The 18,501-nt window shown below is 37.7% G+C and overlaps 1 protein-coding gene across 3 annotated transcripts in view; it reads right to left on the reverse strand.

Moving 5' to 3' along the window:
• Nucleotides 1-18,193, reverse strand: part of Eeig2 (EEIG family member 2) — an 85,170-nt gene extending 66,977 nt beyond the window's left edge. For all 3 annotated transcript variants that reach the window (XR_007105615.1, XM_047530136.1, XM_047530065.1), the window contains exon 1: nt 18,046-18,193. Coding sequence is in view for 2 of the 3 variants with exons in the window: in XM_047530136.1 (XP_047386092.1) it covers nt 18,046-18,182 (137 nt within the window). In the remaining variant the exon portion in view is untranslated. The remainder of the gene's footprint in view (nt 1-18,045) is intronic.
• Nucleotides 18,194-18,501: the final 308 nt, after the last annotated feature.

Raw genomic sequence — 18,501 nt, forward strand, 5'->3', positions numbered from 1 at the left:
TCATTTCTTTTTATTGCCAAATGTATTCCATTTTATGGACACACCACATTTTATTAATTCATTCATCAGCTGACACACATTGGGGTTGTTTAGATATTTTTGGCTCTTATGAATAATGCTGTATGAAAATTCATGTGCAAGCTTCTGTGTGGACATTTTATCTTTATTCCTCTTGCATATACACCTACGGGACTTATTGAGTCATATGCTCTTTCCCCTTACTGGTTAAGTTCTACTAATCTTTATAAGTTCAAAGAAGGAATGGAGCTAAGTCTCGCTAAGAAATTAGGGAAGACTCCTTAGAAAAAGTGGTATATGAGCTAAGTTTTGAAATAGGAGTGATATAGGATTTAACCAGTAAAGGGAAAATGAGAATGTCAGACATTTTGACTCATATAACATTTTTTAAAAAAATTTTTTAGTTGTAAATGGACACAATGCCTTTATTTATCTTTATGTGGTGTTGAGGATCGAACCCAGTGCCTCACACATGCTAAGAAGGCACATTATCAATGAGCCACAACTCGAACTCCTAGTATATCATTTTGACTTTTGTTTGTTGCTAAAAAGCATTTTAAAGAGTGGTATATCAGTACTACATTTTAATCAAAACAGCATATTTTTACTTTTTAATGTTATTATTTATTTATTTTGGTACCAGGGATTGAACTCAGGTGTGCTTAACCACTGAGCCACATCCTCAGCCCTTTTTTATATTTTGAGACAGGTCTAAATGAGTTGCTTAGGGCCTCGCTAAATTACTGAGGCTGGCTTTGAAATCGTAATCCTCCTGCCTCAGTCTCCCGAGTCACAGGCACATGCCACCGCATCTGCCTACTTTTAAATGTTTTATTAGTACATTATAGTGAAACCTTTTACCCATTAAACAATAACTCCAGTCCCTGGCAACCTCCATTCTACTCCTAGACTACTTGTAGACTAAGTTTCTCTTGTACTTAGTAAGAAAGGTCCACCACTGACTAATGGGATTGCTTCTACATATGCAGGCCTTGCTCTACATACATGATTGAGTTTATTTTAAGGACAAGTAACAGAAAACACAGTTGGAGAAAGAAAAGAGACAGAGACACAAACTGAACCTCTGGGCCTTCTATTCACAGGCGTAAGGAGCCCTACCATAGATCTGCCTGATTATTTCATGTGAAGAAATTGACCTTCCTGTAATCCCAGCTACTCAGGAAGCTGAGGCATGAGGTTTGCAAGTCTGAGGCCAGCCTGGACAGCTTAGCAAGACCCTGTCTTAAAATAAAAGTTTAAAAAGGACTGGGGATGTAGCTCAGAGGAAGAATGCTCCTGGGTTCCACTCCTTGTACTGGAGTGGGGTGGGGGTGGGGGATAAAAAAGAAGTTGATTTTTAGAGCCATTTCCACATAACAGATCCATCAGCAGGTTTCACTGTTTCCCTGCTGCAAGGTTTCTCATAGCACTGCTGTCACTTCATCCATGGTGAGAATTCTGTTGAGGGTCTTATAGGCACCTTCCTGTGCCATCACAGTCCTGGCATTGACCTTCATTTTGTAGAACCCTGTACCCTCAGGACCCAGCCAACCTGAAACACGGTTGCTTGCATGCATTTCCTAGTACAGCCACTTTGAAAAGCAATCTGGCAATACCTCAGAGGCTAAACAGTTATACTATGATAGAGGGACTTTCCAAAAACTGTCAAGTAAAAATTATTGGTCATGCCTGTAATCCCAGTGGTTCAGGAGGCTGAGGCAGGAGGACAGAGAGTTCAAAGTCAGCCTCAACAAAAGCGAGGTGCTGAGCAACACAATGAGACCCTGTCTCTAAAAATACAAAATACGGCTGGCTGTGGCTCAGTGGTTCAGTAACCCTGAGTTCAATCCCAGAAGCTCCCCCACCAAATTAATTAGTGTATAAGCCTATATGTTCATATTTTACTAAATCACATTGGCAGAATGAGTGACAACACTCTTCAAAAATTGAGTTGAGTATTGCAAAAAATTCTTTTTAACACTAGTGTATTTTACTTGAATATATTAACATATAAATAATTAGCTTAGTCTTATAAAATTTTGGGCTTGGTCCAAATATTTATTCATTTTTAAAAATTATGGTAAAACACACATACTCGCTCACCATCACAACCATTTAAAATATTTTTAGTTGTAGATGGACACACCTTTATTTTATTTATTTTTATGTGGTGCTGAGGAATGAACCTAGTGCCTCACCTATGCATTAGTTCATTTCAGTAAGTTAAGTACAGTCACACTGTTGTGTGCCCAATCTGCAGAACTCTTTATCTTGCAAAACCAAAACTCCAATTCTATTAAGCAACTTTCCATTCCCTGGCAACCACCAATTTAACTTTCTGTCTCTATGAATCTGACTACACTGGGTCAGATTAATTAACGTTAAGTAGAATTATACAGTATTTGCCCTTAGTTCACATAGCCTAATATCCTCAAATTTCATAAATGATGTAGTATATATCAGAATTCCCTTCCTTTTTAAGGATGAATACTATTCTATATATATGCATGCCACATTTTGTTTATCTATTCAACCTCTGATGGACACTTAGATTGCTTACACATTTGGCTACTGCAAATAATGCTATAAGCATGGGTATGCCAAAATACTTGTTTGATTCCTGCTATCAATTCTTTTGGGTGACCCAAAAGTGGAATTGCTGGATCATATGATATTAAGTTTTTTCAGCAACCTCCATACTGTTTTCCATAGGGCCACACCATTTTACATTTCTCTACCACCAACACAAGAGGGTTCCGATTTTTCCATACCCTTGTCAACACTTCTTATTTTCTGTATTTTTTTAATAGTAGCCATCCTAATGGGTGTAAGTGGTTCCCAATTGTACTTCTGATTTTCATTTCCCTAATGATAAGTGATGCTGTGTATCTTGTGCTTATTGGCCATTTGTGTGACTTCTTTGGAGAAGTCCTTTGCCCATTTTTTAATCAAGTTTTATTGTTGCTGAGTTGTTCTTTATTTACTCTGGATATTAAACCCTTATGAGATATTATTTGCAAAGATTTTCTTCCCTCCTATAGGTTGCCATTTCACTCTTGACCCAACATATTTTAAATATAAATAAAACTCTTGGGTTTATTGGAAACTTTAATATCCTCATCACTCTTGAAGGCCTTAATAAATATTATACTTTTCGAGTTTATACCTTTTCTTCACCCAGTTCTAGGAACATTACTGCAGTCTTTTTTGAAGAACTATGTGATAATTTTAGGTTTAAACCCCTGGGTGAGAAATCTAAACTATTTTTCTGTTATGTAATGAGGAAGCCACAAATGACAATAAAAAGTCTTGGAACAGTAGGGAGAAATCTCAAATTTTAGACCTTCATTTATTACTAGTGTAATCCTTGGGTAAGGCATTTAACTTTTTTAAGTTACATATTTACAAAGCAGAATACTAATAGTTGTCCTCTTTGCCTCACAAATCCTGTGAACCACTGGCCTTTAAAAAGGGTGGACAATACTTTCACCGTGTGGTCCAGCAATTATGCTCCTGGGTATTTAATCTAGTGAATTGAAAACATATCCACATGAAATCCTACATGTACATGTTTATAGCAGCTTTATTCATAACTGCCCAAACATGAAGCAATTAAGGTGTTCTGATAAAAACAAATGAATTTCAGATAATAGAATATTATTAAGCACTAAAAGGAAAGGAGTTAGGAAGAAAAGATATGGAGGAAACTTAGATGCATATTACTAAGCAAAAGACACCAATCTGAAAGGGCTCCATGCTGTTCCATTCCAACTCCATAATATTCTGAAAAAAGCAAAATTATGGAGACAGTAAAAAGATTAGTGGTTGGAGAAAGAAAGAAAATAGAAAACCTACAGAGGATTTTTATGGCAGTGAAATTATTCTCTATTATACTATAATGGTAGATACATGTCATTATACATTTGTCAAAACTCATACACTACCTAACACTAAGAGTGATCCTTAATGGAAACTATGCACTTTGGGGGAGAATGAAGTGTCAGTATAGACTGTTGACTGTAACAAGTATACCGCTATGACAAATGTAGGACGATGGCAGTAGGGGAGGTTCTGTGAGTGAGGGCACAGGAGGTATATGGGCGTCCTGTACTTGTTCTAAAAATAAAATTGATTTTTAAAAAATGGGGAGAAGTTACACCCTCAGAGGAGTCAGTGAAGGAAATAAAGAAGTGGTAGATAAAAGTGAAAAATATGGTTCATGGAAACCAAAATAGTCAGTTTCAAGAAATAGGTAATTATTGAGTTCTGAGCAGAGCACAAAGGTACAAATGAGAAAATACTGACTAGTTATGTCAACTGGAGATGACTGATGATATCAGCAGACAATTCAGTCAAACAGTAGGACAGGATTCAGAGTAAGGGTTAAAGGGGAGAAAAGGAATGCTTAAGAGATAGGAAATGTGTATTATGGATTGAGTCAAAGATATAGGGAAGGCAAGGAACAGAAGAAAGACTGTTTTTCTGAAATGAGAGCTTAGAGGCAGGTGGTGATGAAGATTAAGTTTGTAGGTAGAGGGGTAAGAGAGCAAAACAGTGAAAGGAGGCAAGACCTCCTAGGAAGTGGATAACAAGACCTAATGTGATCTCATTCTTGTACTCCTAAGAGGGAGCAGCTGAGAAACTGCCTTGTATCTCCGTGGCCTTAGATATAAACTATTTCATATCCATACTGGAAATCTTCGGTCTGTCAGTTCTATCTATGCCTTTCATCTCCATAATCCACAGGAAAAGATGAAAATGGAAGTCCTTTTTCCCTCAGTTCCCAGTCTGCTCTTTCCTCACTTTGATTCATTCTCCTGTTGTGAATCTTCTTCCCCTCATTCTGTCACACCACCTGAAACCCTTCTTCTAGGGTTCAACAAACTCTCACATTCTCAGTGCCTTCACTAACTTGCCACTCACTGCTTAACTGAAATCTGGCTATTTCAATAGGATGACACCGGAATTACACCCGCTGGTAGGTTTATTCTCCACCTCTATCTCCCACAGATCCAGAGGCAGCACCAGCACTCTGCAGCACCTTGTCTCTTGCAGGCTGACATCCCTCTATTTTTAAGCTTACGAAATAAAAGCTCAAGGCACAAGATGTCTGGTTATGTCATGCTCTTCTCCTAGCTGATACCACAGTTGAAGTATCTGTTTTGCAATCTTTCTCTCTTCACCCCAACACCTGCAACCATACTGGCTATCTTAACACTAGGCAAATAAACTAACACCCTAGGATCAGGGTTCTTTGCCCTACCCCAGTCTTCATGTCATTTCAGTAACACCCACACCCTTGACCTTGCCAACTCTATACTGCTTTACTGAAGTAATCTCAGGCTTTAATATCCTACTCTTGAACCCCAACACCTACCCCTTCTCCAGCACCACAGCATTACTGCTTAAATATAGACCCCGCTTTTACAACACTGAGGCCTTCATCCTCCAATACTTTCCAGATTTATCTTGCTGGCCTGGTTTCCTTCCTTATGAAATCTGAACCCCATAAGTGATTTCTTAAATTTCTTTATTACCAACACTCTTAATCCCTTGCCTTTGATCTTTCCATCCAACTATAAACTTCTAAACCTGAATCAATCCTACCATCCATTTTCTCCTACACCTAACTTATGAGCATTGCTGGAAAAAACTGAAAGATGTGCATATTAGTGGTACTAAATTCATATTTTAAAATTTCAGTTGGGCCTTTTGGACTTGCCTTTGGTTTGCCTCCTCTTCCATCACTTGTAGAAGCTTTTCTGATATTTTATCATATTTTATTCTTATTTATTCTTTATTCTTATTTCTTGATTGCTGAGAAAGCTAAGGTGGTCTGTCAAATGAGGATTTCCTTCAATTTCAGCCCAAAGCCAACCTTCCACTTTGCATAAGTCACTCTTCTGTTTTTGGCTCCCTAGATACAGAATGCACACAAGTCTAGACTCCTTGAAATAACTACTTCCTCTCCCTCTCTTTCTTCAGCAGCAGTAAAATACCACTATCCTCACTGTGCCCTCAACAGACCACTCTTCTCGTGCTGCTGCGTACACTGTTCCTTCTGCCACTCTATTTCCTCCTCCAGTTTAGACTTAAAAAACAACAACAAAAAAAAACTCACTTTGCTAAAGAATTCTCTCCCATGACTTATCTCCTGACTCCCCTCCACAAAAACCAAAAACAAACAAACAAACAAAAACAGTTGAACACTTCCTACTCTCCACTTTTGTTATATTTTTTTGGTATTTGTTTTCATTACTGTAATTTTTACATTGCATGGTAATTTTTCATAAAGGTAATTAAAAATGTATTAGGTGTGAAGTGACTGGTAGAAACAAGAATGGTAAGAACTGAGTGAGAAAGTCAAAGCAGGATGATGAGGAAAGTTCTCCATTCAATGAGCAAATAGCTAACATATTAACAACATAGTATGTACAGTAAGGGTTGGAGATAAACAAGTGGGTGCACTATAGGTTGGGACAGATGTGGGAATCATACTGATGAGACATTACATTATTTCTAGATCTTGAAGAATGGTTGGAATGTGGATCAACTTAAAAGAAGCATGCAGGAGAGGTGAGGAAAGGATAGGTTACCAAGGAAACAGAAACATAAACATATTTGGCTAATATAAGCTGGCAATTCCTGGATTTAAAAGGAAGGTTTAGGAAGACTGGTATTAGGAGACAAAACTGAAATCTCAGTCACAGAATCTTGAAATTAGAAAGGACCTTAAGAATCACTTAAGTGACCCAGCTTCCTAATGAAGAATGTATTTCTCTCTCTTTCTTAATTTTAAGATAGGGTCTTGCTAAATTGCTGAGACTGGCCTCAAACTTGCAATCCTGCCTCAGACAAGGTGCTGGGATTACAGTCCCTGTGCCTGGCTAAGAATGACATCCCTGACAAATGGACAAGGCCATTCAACTTGGTAGTAGTACTGAGGTAGCCTATTTGTTATTGTACTCTTCTAAATGTTAAAACTTATTTGTTCTAATGTTAACTAAATAGAAACATATCTCCTTTAACATCCCCATACTAGTCCTGGTTCTGTCCTCTGATGTACCCAGCATAACTCTATGCCCTCTTTATGGGACAGTTATTCAAATATCTTAAGTTATGTGTGGCCTTGTACAAATTATTGAGGATCAACTTTCTCATCTCTAAAACAGAGGTATAGCAGAGGCTGTCTCCTGATATCTGCTGACCCTCCATTTATTATAATTGGATTTTTTTCTAGGTATATGGAACCCAGCAAAGACTACATTTCTTATCCTTCCTGACGACTGAATGTGACATTGTGCTTAAGTTCTGGTCAATAGCTTGTGAGCAAAAGGGACCGCCTGTTCCCCTTTCCTCATTCCCAATGGCTGGAATTCGGATGTAGGGTGAGTCAAGTTAATTCCTGTGGATAAGAACAATACCCTGAAAACAACAAGATAAAAAAGAGTCCAGGCCCCTGACAGTAGAGTGAAACAGACATTATTACATCATGTACATGTATGACTGCATGACTGATGTGATCTTACAATATGTATAATCAGAAAAATGAGATTACCCTCCATTTATGTATGATCTATCCAAATGTATAAATGCATTCTAGTATAATGTGCAATAAACTAGAACAAATTAAAAAATTATAAAAAAATAAAAAAAGAGTCCAGGACTCTGACAACTTGACAACAGGGCAGAACTACCATACCAGCTTGGACTTCATATAAGAAAGAAATAAACTTCTATTTTGTTTAAGCTACTTGTTACTTTTTAAAAATAAATGTGTTATGACACAAAGGATACTGTTCAAATTTACTGGTCTCCCCAAATCTGTGGTCACCTGAAATTTTGGTTTAGGACCTCAGCTTCCTGTTTAATACTCACACTATAAGAAAGAAGCATACAGCACAACTGCACTATGGCATGACAGTTGAACTTAACACCCAGGGTCATAGTGGGGAAAAAAAGAGACTAGTTAAAGTACCAGGCCTCCACCACCACCCTTCTCAGTACAAGCCCCCAATCAGTATGAAATGGGAGACACCAATTTCAATTTCTTTAGTCAGCTTTGGCCTCAGTTACCTGGTAACTATCAAAACATGTGCACTTGCTACACAGGTATAATTCTAGAATTTAAAGATATGTATTGTTATGCAACAGGATCCTTAAAAACATAATCCAAGTACTTCATTATAAATGTATATATAATACTTAGAGATATGTGTACACTACTGCATTACTGTTTTGTTTTTGTGGGTGTTTTTCATTATTTTCAATGGTAACTTTTGACAATTTATGATTCATGTGTCTCATGTGTGTGTGTGTGTGTGTGTGTGTGTATTGGGGATCAAACCCAGGGTTTCATGCATACTAGGCAAGCATTCTACCCCTGAGTTACAATCCAACAATTCGTTTACAATTACAACTCAACTACAAGGAAGAAATAAAAGAAGTAAACAACTAAAAAATATTACAGATGGCATCTCATCTGAAAACTTCAAGGTATAGAAGTGGTTTTGGAGGTCACCTAAATCAAGAAGAGTCTGTTTCAGTCAGGATAGGGTCTGTCGTGCTGCAGTAATATGCAACCCCTAAATCCTAATGATTCGAAAAATGTCAAGGGTTTGTTTTTGCTCATGCTAATGTCTAGTACAGGTCAGTTGAGGTTCAGGACCATACTACATTCATTTGGTGACCAGGTGGACCACATAGCTGTTTGTGGTAAAGGAAAAAGAGACACAGCAAACTGCATCATATCTCTTAAACCTTTTACCCCTAAATGGCAAATATCACTTCTGCTCACATCTCATTGATCAGAGAAAGCCATATGATCATTCCTAAGTTCCAGAGATGTTTAATCTACTGCAAAAGGGAACAGAATATTGAGCAAACTTCCAAAGATCCTTTCTTCAATATTTCCCATAACAGTCATTCAGTCAGTGCTTAAGACTCCACCATCCTCTGAAAGAAACCCACTCTATGTCTAGTCAGTACCAAGCACTGGGAAATGCTCCCTTAGGCTGAGTTCCCACCTATTGGTCCTCATTTCGTACTCTTGTGAGAGTAAGGCTGGATCTACTTATTTTCTACGAGACACCTCCTCAATTATCTGAAACACTCCAGCCCTTCAATTATTTTTCGTGTCACAGGGCATGTGGTCTTTTCTCAATACTTTTGTTTTTCTAAACCCCTATTCTGGTAATAAATTTCCTTAACATTCAAAAAAATTGTGTTATGACATATCTTCTAATTCAAGAAGAGTAGCAATGGTTTCTTCACTTCTATTAAAGGAGTTTTGTAAGAATTAAGTAAAATTAGGAATGTAAAATATACATGCATATATGTATATGCATATATACATGCTATGTATATTCAATTTTTAGCATTTGAACACCTTCATCTCTCACTCTCTCTTTTGTACTGGGGAGCTGGAACCCAGGAGTATGCTACCACTGAGCCACATCTTAGCCTTTTTAAAATTTTGGGATGGGGTCTTGCTAAGTTACCCATCTTGGCTTTGAACTTGAGATTCTCCTGAGTAGCTGGGATTACAGGCATGTGCCACCATACCCAGAAGACCATTATCTTTGAAAAAGACTAATCCCAGTGTTGTTATTAATATACTTCAAGATTCCTCAGAATCCAGTTCCATCACTGGATCTCTATTTGATAATAGAAGGCCAACACCTCCAAATGAACATAATTCTTTATAAACTATGTACATAGGACAGCATAAATCCTCATATGACTTCCCGTACATACAATCTGGAGATCTCTGTGTATTTGTCATGTTTTAGTAAATTTATAACATATCTGTATATTTTTCCCAAAGTATCTTTCACTAAATATCTTTATATTTTTCAATAAATTTATAAAATGCCTAGTGTGCATGGCTTATGGATATAATGGTGAACATTAACTGACTGGCATAAAATGATATTAGCAACATTTTTACAAGGTTTGAATACCTAGTAAAGAGACTGAATTTTGCAGACTTAGAAGTAGAAAGTCACAGCTCGAAAAAAAAAAAAAAGAGTATATGCATGTGTATTATGTTTCTTATCTTTTATGTACAATTATCTTGAGGCAAATGTCCAGGTCTACTAACCCATTTAGTGGTTCACACACTGGAACCAGCTTCCTATGAGCAACATTCAGGAAAAGTCATACTACATAAATTTATGTATCGTTTTTCTAAAACATAAAACTGAGAAAGCATATAACCCAAGATATAAACAGCATTAAATTAAAATCTAGTGATTAAAAGTAGGCTCTGGAGCCTGTATGACTCCTGGCTCTGTGCTTACTTACTTTCAACATTTCTTTGTGTTTCTATTTCCTCAGGTATAAAATGAGAGTAATAACAACAATAATAACGGTAATAATAGTAACAGTATTGACAAAATAATAGCACTTTCTCATAGGATTATTTTGAGGATTAATATAAAGACTTAAAAATATATTAGGAAAGTGCTCAAATAAATGTTAGCTACTAGTAGCTCATAGCTATTCTAATGTGAATAGATGACTCCATTTCCAGCCAGGATATAAAGAATTCTATTTAAATCTTTATTTATATTAATAGGTAGTTGACACACAAAAATTATGCACTTAATTATATATTCCATAATGTATCATCACATGGTATACCATGATGTTTTGACGTGTACATTCTAAAATGGTTCAATCAAGTTAATAACATTCATCAATTCACTTATTTTTTGTTGTCAGAAAATTTACAATCCACTCTCAGCAATTTCTAAATGTACATTAACTATAATAATTATGGTAAACAATGTATCTCTGGAACATTTTCATTCTAAAAGAAATTAGAAATTTCCCATACCTTCCACCGCTATGCTCTGGCCACCACCATTCTATTCGCTGCTTCCATGAGTTGGCCTTTTTTTTTTTTTTTTTTCCTTTTAAAGGTTATGATTTCTTTTTTTAAAAAAAACTTTTTCTTAGTTGTAGATGGACACAATACCTTTGTTTTATTTATTTACTTTTATGTGAGTTGGCCTTTTTCATGTTCCACATACGCACTGTCTATGCCTGGTTTACCTCATGTAGCATAATGTCCTCCAGGTTCATCTACCTTGTCACAAATGACAGAATTTCTTTCTTTTTCCTCCCTTTTTTTTTTTTTTTTTTTTTGGAGGTGGGTACCAAGGATTGAACTCAGGGACATTCAACCACTGAGCCACATCCCAAGCTCTATTTTGTATTTTATGTAGAGACAGGGTCTCACCCAGTTGCTTAATGCCTTGCTTTTGCTGAGGTTGGTTTTGAACTCATGATACTTCTGCCTCAGCCTCCCAAGCTGCTGGGATTACATGCGAGTGCCACCACACCCACTTTAGGATTTCTTTCTTTTTAAAGACTGAATATTATTCCATTGGATAATATACCATTTTTAAAAATCCATTCAATTGTTTACAGACACTTAGGTTGTTTCAGTGTCTTGGCTATTGTGAGTAATGTTGCAATGAATGTGGGAGTGCAGAATTCTCTTTGGCATACTGATTTAATTTCCTTTGGATATACACCCAGAAGTGCAATTGCTGGAACCAGGGTATAAACAATTATGTGCCATATGGTCAAACAGCATTTTCTAATATTGGTTACTTTTGATATTTGATACTCAGTGATTTTTGTCATCATAAAAATGCAATTAATGCAAAAGGGTAAACTGGTAGTATATGTCAAAGTTTTTAAAAACATGTATGTGTGACTCCATATTTCCATTTCTGTTAATCCTAAATAATCATAGGCATGCACCAAATTTGGCTACATGGATGCTTAAGTTGGTTTATTTATAAAAATCTTAATTAAAAAGAAAACAAGAATGGGGGATGTAGCTCAGGGGTAGAGGTCCAATTCCTAGCATCCCAAAACAACAACAAACCTGACTGCTACAAAAGGATTGGTTTAATCAATCATGGAAATCAATACAAAAGAATGATATGAATCTATTTAAAGCACTCTGGTTTTCTATGTTTTTACTAGCACATAATTATACATAATAGTGAAGTTCATTCTCACATATTTGTACATGACTGGAATACAATCTGCTCCATTTCAGTACCAGATACTTCCTATTTCCCTCCCCTCTTCCCTCCCTCTATTCCCCTTCCTCTACTTTACTTATCTTCCTTCTATTTATTTATTGTTTTTTAAATTGGTGCTTTATAGGTATACATAAAGGTGGAATTCATTGTGGTATAATCATATATGTACACATCATAATTTGGTCAATTTCATTCTGCAGTCCTCCCTTTTACAGTCCTTCCTCCTTTCCCTTCAATCCTCCTCTTCTATACTGATCTCCCTTCTATTTGCATGCCTCCCCTTCCCCCTTATTTTGCTCTAGCTTCAGAATATGAGAGAAAACATCTGCCTGTGACTTTATGTCTGGTTTATTTCACAAATGCCATAATATCAGTCTTCTTTGTGGCTGAGAAAAAACCTGTTGTGTAGATATACCACATTTTCTTTATTCATCTGTTGATAGACACCTAAACTGGTTCTATTACTTAGCTATTGTGCACTGCACTGGTAAAAACATTGATATGCACATATTACTACAGTATGTTGATTTAAAGCACTTTAAAATTGAATATTTAATGATATAGAAAGTTCAGTAAGTGAAAGTTCAGTAAGTAAAAAAATGTATTAAGTACATTATGATCTCATTTTATTTCTAAAAGTCAATGGTTATAGAAGGTAAGAGGGTATTATGTATGTATATATACGTATATGTGGGGATCAATAGAGGCTCCTAAGTCATATACTAAAATATTAGTAATAATGTTTATCTCTTGGTGGTTCATTTATGAGCAATTTTTGTTATTTCCCTTTTGCTTTTCTAAGTTTTCCTCATTAATCTATATTACTTTTGCAGTCAGGAAAATTAGTAAAAATAAGTAAACAATGCAGTGAATTAAAATCTTGAAAACATAAAGATGTTCTCTGGCAAAAAAAAAAAGAGAGAGAGAAACCTTTTTAGCTTGTTTACAAAGTAAAAGATCCAATACACAGATGTGTTCATTAGCTTCCCGGACACTCCCTGAATTCACATGTGTTTTTGCCACAAGTTCATGTGAAACTTGGAAAATTACTTGCTAACAGCACACCCCAACACACAAAAATGAAGAAATAGGGGAAACTGACCTAAAATATGTAGGGAAAATTTCTTCCTTTATTTAAGCAGAACAGAATTAAACCTATCCTGACAGTATTAATAAAGCATCAAAAGTGATTTAAATGTTTGCAAAGGAAGTGCTCCAAAAAGATTCAAATAATACAATTATTTGTCTTTGTAAAAGATCTTTGAAAATATTTATTAGGCAAGAATTTGGCTTCAGTTGAACAGACCACTACAAGGTATTTTCCAAATGTTTTAATAACTGTGGTTGTAGAAAATCTAACCATTCACCCTGACCATTTTAATAATATTTATAGCTAGGTATGGTGGCTCACGCCTGTAATCCCAGTGACTGGAAGTGGTGGTGGTGAGGCAGGAGGATCACAAGTTCAAAGCCAGCTTCAGCATTCAGTGAGGCCCTAAGCAACTTAGTAAGACCCTGTCTCAAAATAAATATAAAAATGGTTGGGGATGTGGCTCAGTGATTAAGTGCCCCTGATTCAATTCCCAATACCAAAATAATAATAACAATAACAACATTCATTACAAATAACTACCTTTTAGTCTTTATATTTCTTTTTAACCTCTTCACTGAACAAACCTTCCTGGGAGAAACTGGATCCTTCTATAATTAACTTTCACAAATAATTACTAAAAGGGCAAAACAGTATAAGGAAAACCTAAATGAGAAATAAGCAGGCTTGTATGGCTCCCATGGACTAGAATCTAAGAAACACATATATCACAATAAATATGACTTCAACTGCTTATCAAGATAGTCACTTTAAATGTATCATGTGAAATATATGACTTAATTCTTCATATCTTATACCACCATATACAAAATTCCCCTTAACCAAAACAAAGAACTGTCTGGACTCCCTTATTTCTCTTCTGGCATCAAGGAATCTGTCACAGCATTTTCATTTATCAGTCACTTATATGAGAAACTTGAGTTCAGGATCTCATTAGTTTCTTCCTGGATTATTTTAATAGCCTCCTAATTTGTCTCATCTCTCATCTATTATCACTTGAATCCAAGAATAATCAGCCTGCCAGCAAGTTTAAATACCACTTTAATCACATTACAACTCAGTTCAAGAATCCTAGCTTGAATTTTATCCTATGAGCAGTGGAAAGCAAACTCTTTATAATGGCATTCAAAGACTTTTTCTAATCTTATGTTCTGCTTCTGTTCAATGCGAACTCTCTGCAATCAGGATGATCTAGCACCAACTCTACTAATGTCTTGCTCAAGCTGTCCTCCCACCTCACTTTCTTGTCAATGCAAATTCATCCTCCCAGCATGCTAAACTGAAATAATATTCAATTTTCAGTAACCATTACAGCTGTAATAAATGAACTCTTTTCCTTAAGAATTTCAACAACCTTCACATGTTGTCTGACCCATCAACTGGGCAGCAAGTCATACTATCTCCAACTGTTAAATAATTATAATTAATTTCTTAAGTTGAGATAGTTATCTGTGGACCCTTATATTTGTTATACTTCTCACAGTTCCTGACAGCTAGAAACCTGGTAAATGTACAATTAATATTTGGTGAACAATGTATGTTTAGTTTTTGTACAAAGCTGTGTGTGTCTGTGAGAGAGAGAGAGAGAGAGAGAGAGAGAGAGAGAGAGAGAGAGAGAGAGAGTGTGAATTTTCTATATATTTCCAAGACTTTTATCTAACAAAACAAATGTTATTTTACATTGATTCATCATTGATTCATGTATGAGGGTTCCCAAGACCATCCCTGGGTTTGGTGATTCCTTAGGAGAACTCACAGGACTCAGCGTATAGTTGTATTATGGCTATGATTTATTACAGCAAAAGGATACAAAGCAGACTCAGCCACAATTTCTGTAGCATCAAATTGTGACATGTGTTGTCTACTAGGAAAACTCATTAGAGACTCAGTGCCTAAGATTTTTATTAGGTTGTTACTTAAGCACCCTCTGCCTAATGCAGACCCAAATTCCTGACTCAGAAAATGTTTATCACGAATCACATTTTGTGCAGTGTAGGCACAGTATCATTTTGCTTGTATCTTTTAGATGAAGTTTTATGTCATGTGTAGTACTACTTACCACTCAGGTTCCCAGAGGCTTGTCAAGGGCAATGTGGTAACCAGGCCTTTCTAAAGACAGCAGTCTTGAGTGTTTACATATTATTGATTTCACATTTTTATAGGAGAAATGTTACAGTGTTAACTGTTTTTGATTTATAAGGGTCCCCCAAACTGATTTTTTAAAATTAAAATCTATCATTTAATAAGAGTTGCACTTCCTAGACTGGCACCCACTATTAGGAGTTATGCAATTTTGAAATAATTATTTAACTTTGGTATTTCAGGGTTTTTGCTTTTTTCTCTTGCAAAATGAGATCTGTTTCTCAAATAACATTTTTTGTATTTGTCAGGAAAAAGGAATTAAGTATAACATCTAAAGCAAACAGACCTTCTAGAAAAAGTTCCTCATCTCCTCTTTAAATGCCAACTGGATGCCAAAGCACTGTTAGGTATCTTAGGCATATCATCTTACTAAATCCTCAAAATCACCTCAAGTGTCAGTGGTTGTTTCAATTTTACAGATATTTAATTTTGAGAGCCTAAATAACCACCAGGTCTACCATGGTAGAACTGTGGTTTAGGGTTAAACCTTCCTCATTCCAAACTCTTATTCTTAGCTTTATACCAACTCTCTCTACCTAACTTTAAAGGCACATAGTCCTTATTTTGAATCATTTCCCTCAAACTATGTATTTTGTTTGTTTGTTTGTTTGGCTGTACCACACACTATTTTTTTCCCCATAAATACAAATTCATAGTGATAAAAACTGAGGAGGGCTGGGGCTGTAGCTCAGTGGCACAGCACTTGCCTAGCATTTGTGAGGCACTGGGTTCCATCCTTAGCACCACATAAAAATAAATAAATAAATAAATAAATAAATAAATAAAATTGAGGATGAAGTGGAGGGTGAGAAACCAAGAATCAGTTTCTCATCCCCTGCTCAGTCTAAAAGGTAAGAAAATTTTGCAAGCATTATTCTTAACTGTATTCACCTTGATTAAAGCCAGATTTTAGTTGGAAGAGAAAGAGTTAAGTGTATCACAGGATAGTTGTTCATTTCCAAGTCTTCAGGAACAAATTAAATTATACACTGCACTGTAAAACCATTAGGAAGCTGCCTATTCAGAAATTCTTCAGCACAAGAACACACTTTTCCCCTTTACCTGGCATCACCCTGTTGGAAGTTACACGTGTATCAGAATCTTGGTGTTATACATATCATCTGTGGGGACATTGGGACCAGTCAGTTATACTTTCTGGGCCTTGAATCATTTATCCACAAAATGTGGATCCTTAGGCTTGTTGTGAGAATCAAATAAGAGTATATTTAAAAGGCCTAGTGAACATGTTTGCCTCCAATGACTAAATAACTGACTTAAGGAGGTAGTTGGCAAGTGTCCTGACCACCAGGTGTCACCATTGGGCCAGGAGCACTTACCTAACTGCTCCAGGTAGGTGGGTGGAACCCTGCTGCAAAACAATATAGGCCTTAGGATAGATTGTCACTTTCACCCTGATTTAGGCTTTTCAGTACCTTGGGAGCTGGTATTTTTTTTATATATATTCTTTGCATCATTCATTGTTTTCTTACAGGTGTGCTAAAATTGATTGTATTATAATTAATTAGCTGAATATGTGCAGATTTGTTATCACAATTTAATTTAAGAAATTATCCTCAGTGGACTATTTATTAATTTTGAGAATCAATAGTGCTTTATACATCCTTTGGTTTAGCCAACCAGACATTATCTGGCTCCCATAGGCTTCAATACTGCCACAGTGGACAATTTTCTGGCCCTAATTCCACAACCCATTGACATTATTTCCTTTACATTATTAATGGAATGACATAAAAAAGTAGAATATTTTTAGTGTAAAAAGAAAGTCTATGACCACTATCTGTAGGCTAAACAAATACTATGAACACTTCTCCTTGACCTCAAGAACTCAAAAATTCAGTTATAAACTTCTTTGTTTTCTGTTTTCTTGAAGAGAAAAAACACCCTAGGACAAAACTGTCAATCTGTGAATGGCCCTGAAATTACTCAAGGAACACTGCCACACCTGGTTGCATTCTGTAACCTGCTAAATGTCTCCCACAGAGTGCACAGGGCGCACAAGGATGGGGCTCATTTCAAAATGAGGGCAGAGTTTGGACTCCCCTCCTGGTTTTAAGTCCCCCACATTGAGACCCACAGAGGTTACTTCAAGACAGGTAATTCAATGAGCATTAGCACGTAGCTGGAGAAGCAGTCTACAGAGCCTCACCTGTTAGGAACACTTGCCTCAAACTAAGGCCAATCAGGCCTACCCTAGCCTCACCCTGGGAGCGCAAATCCCCGCCTAGCCCACCAGAGAGAAGAGGCACATCAAGCACAGGTTGTACAGCGCGGGCGCTCTTAGAACTCGAACGGTTCGGGTCATTTTTGTTTTTAACAACACCTCAAGTCCCACTTTGCATTTTACAAATATGGAAATGTCTTAAGGGAAACAAGAAGCATCCTCTCCCTTTGGCCATCGCTCCCATTCCTAGAGAATTGGGAGCAAAGAGCTGACACCAGGAACCATCTGGAGCCAGGAGCGCAGCTGCCAAGGCCAAACCAGATAACCCCATTTGCGAAGCACTTTGTGCTGATCAATACATTCCTGACTGATTTCAGACCGGTCCCTGGAGGACAGCGAGCTCACCAGGCTGGCCGCCTGGCTCGACGAAGGGGCCAAGGGAAGGGATGCTGTCCATCAACAAGCCAATGCTGCGCAGGCGGGGCGCGGCGGCTCGCGAGGGGCGCTAGGCGCGGAAGGCGCCTTACCTGGAGGACTCCGCGGTGAAGCTGCCGCCGTCCAGCAGCCGCATCTTGCAGAAGAGGACCCCATTGACGAAGGGCACCGAGGAGAGCTCCTCGAGCTCGAAGTCCACCTTGAACTTAAACTTCTTCTTCTTCATCATTGTGAGAGCCAGGCGCCGGCGAGCGGGCTGCGCGAGCGGGCGCCGCCGCCTCAGCTCGGCTGAGCCCCGGATCCGCCCAGACCCATGGCCCGGGCCGCGAGCTGCGCGTGGGGGCGCGGCCGGGGGGCGCCGCGGGCCGGCCGGGGCCGGGACCGCCGCCGCCGCCTCTCGCGGCAGCCCGGGCCGGAGCGCGGCGGCGGCTGCGGCGCGGACCCCGGCCGCCCTCGGGGAGCGGTTGTGCTGCAGCTCGCCCAGGGAGTGGGCACCCTTTCTGTGTGCACCTCGCCGCTGTCGCCGCCCGTCTGAGAGCTGCGAGGGG

The sequence above is a fragment of the Sciurus carolinensis genome, chromosome 1 (genome assembly GCF_902686445.1).
Source record: "Sciurus carolinensis chromosome 1, mSciCar1.2, whole genome shotgun sequence".
Lineage (NCBI taxonomy): Eukaryota > Metazoa > Chordata > Mammalia > Rodentia > Sciuridae > Sciurus > Sciurus carolinensis.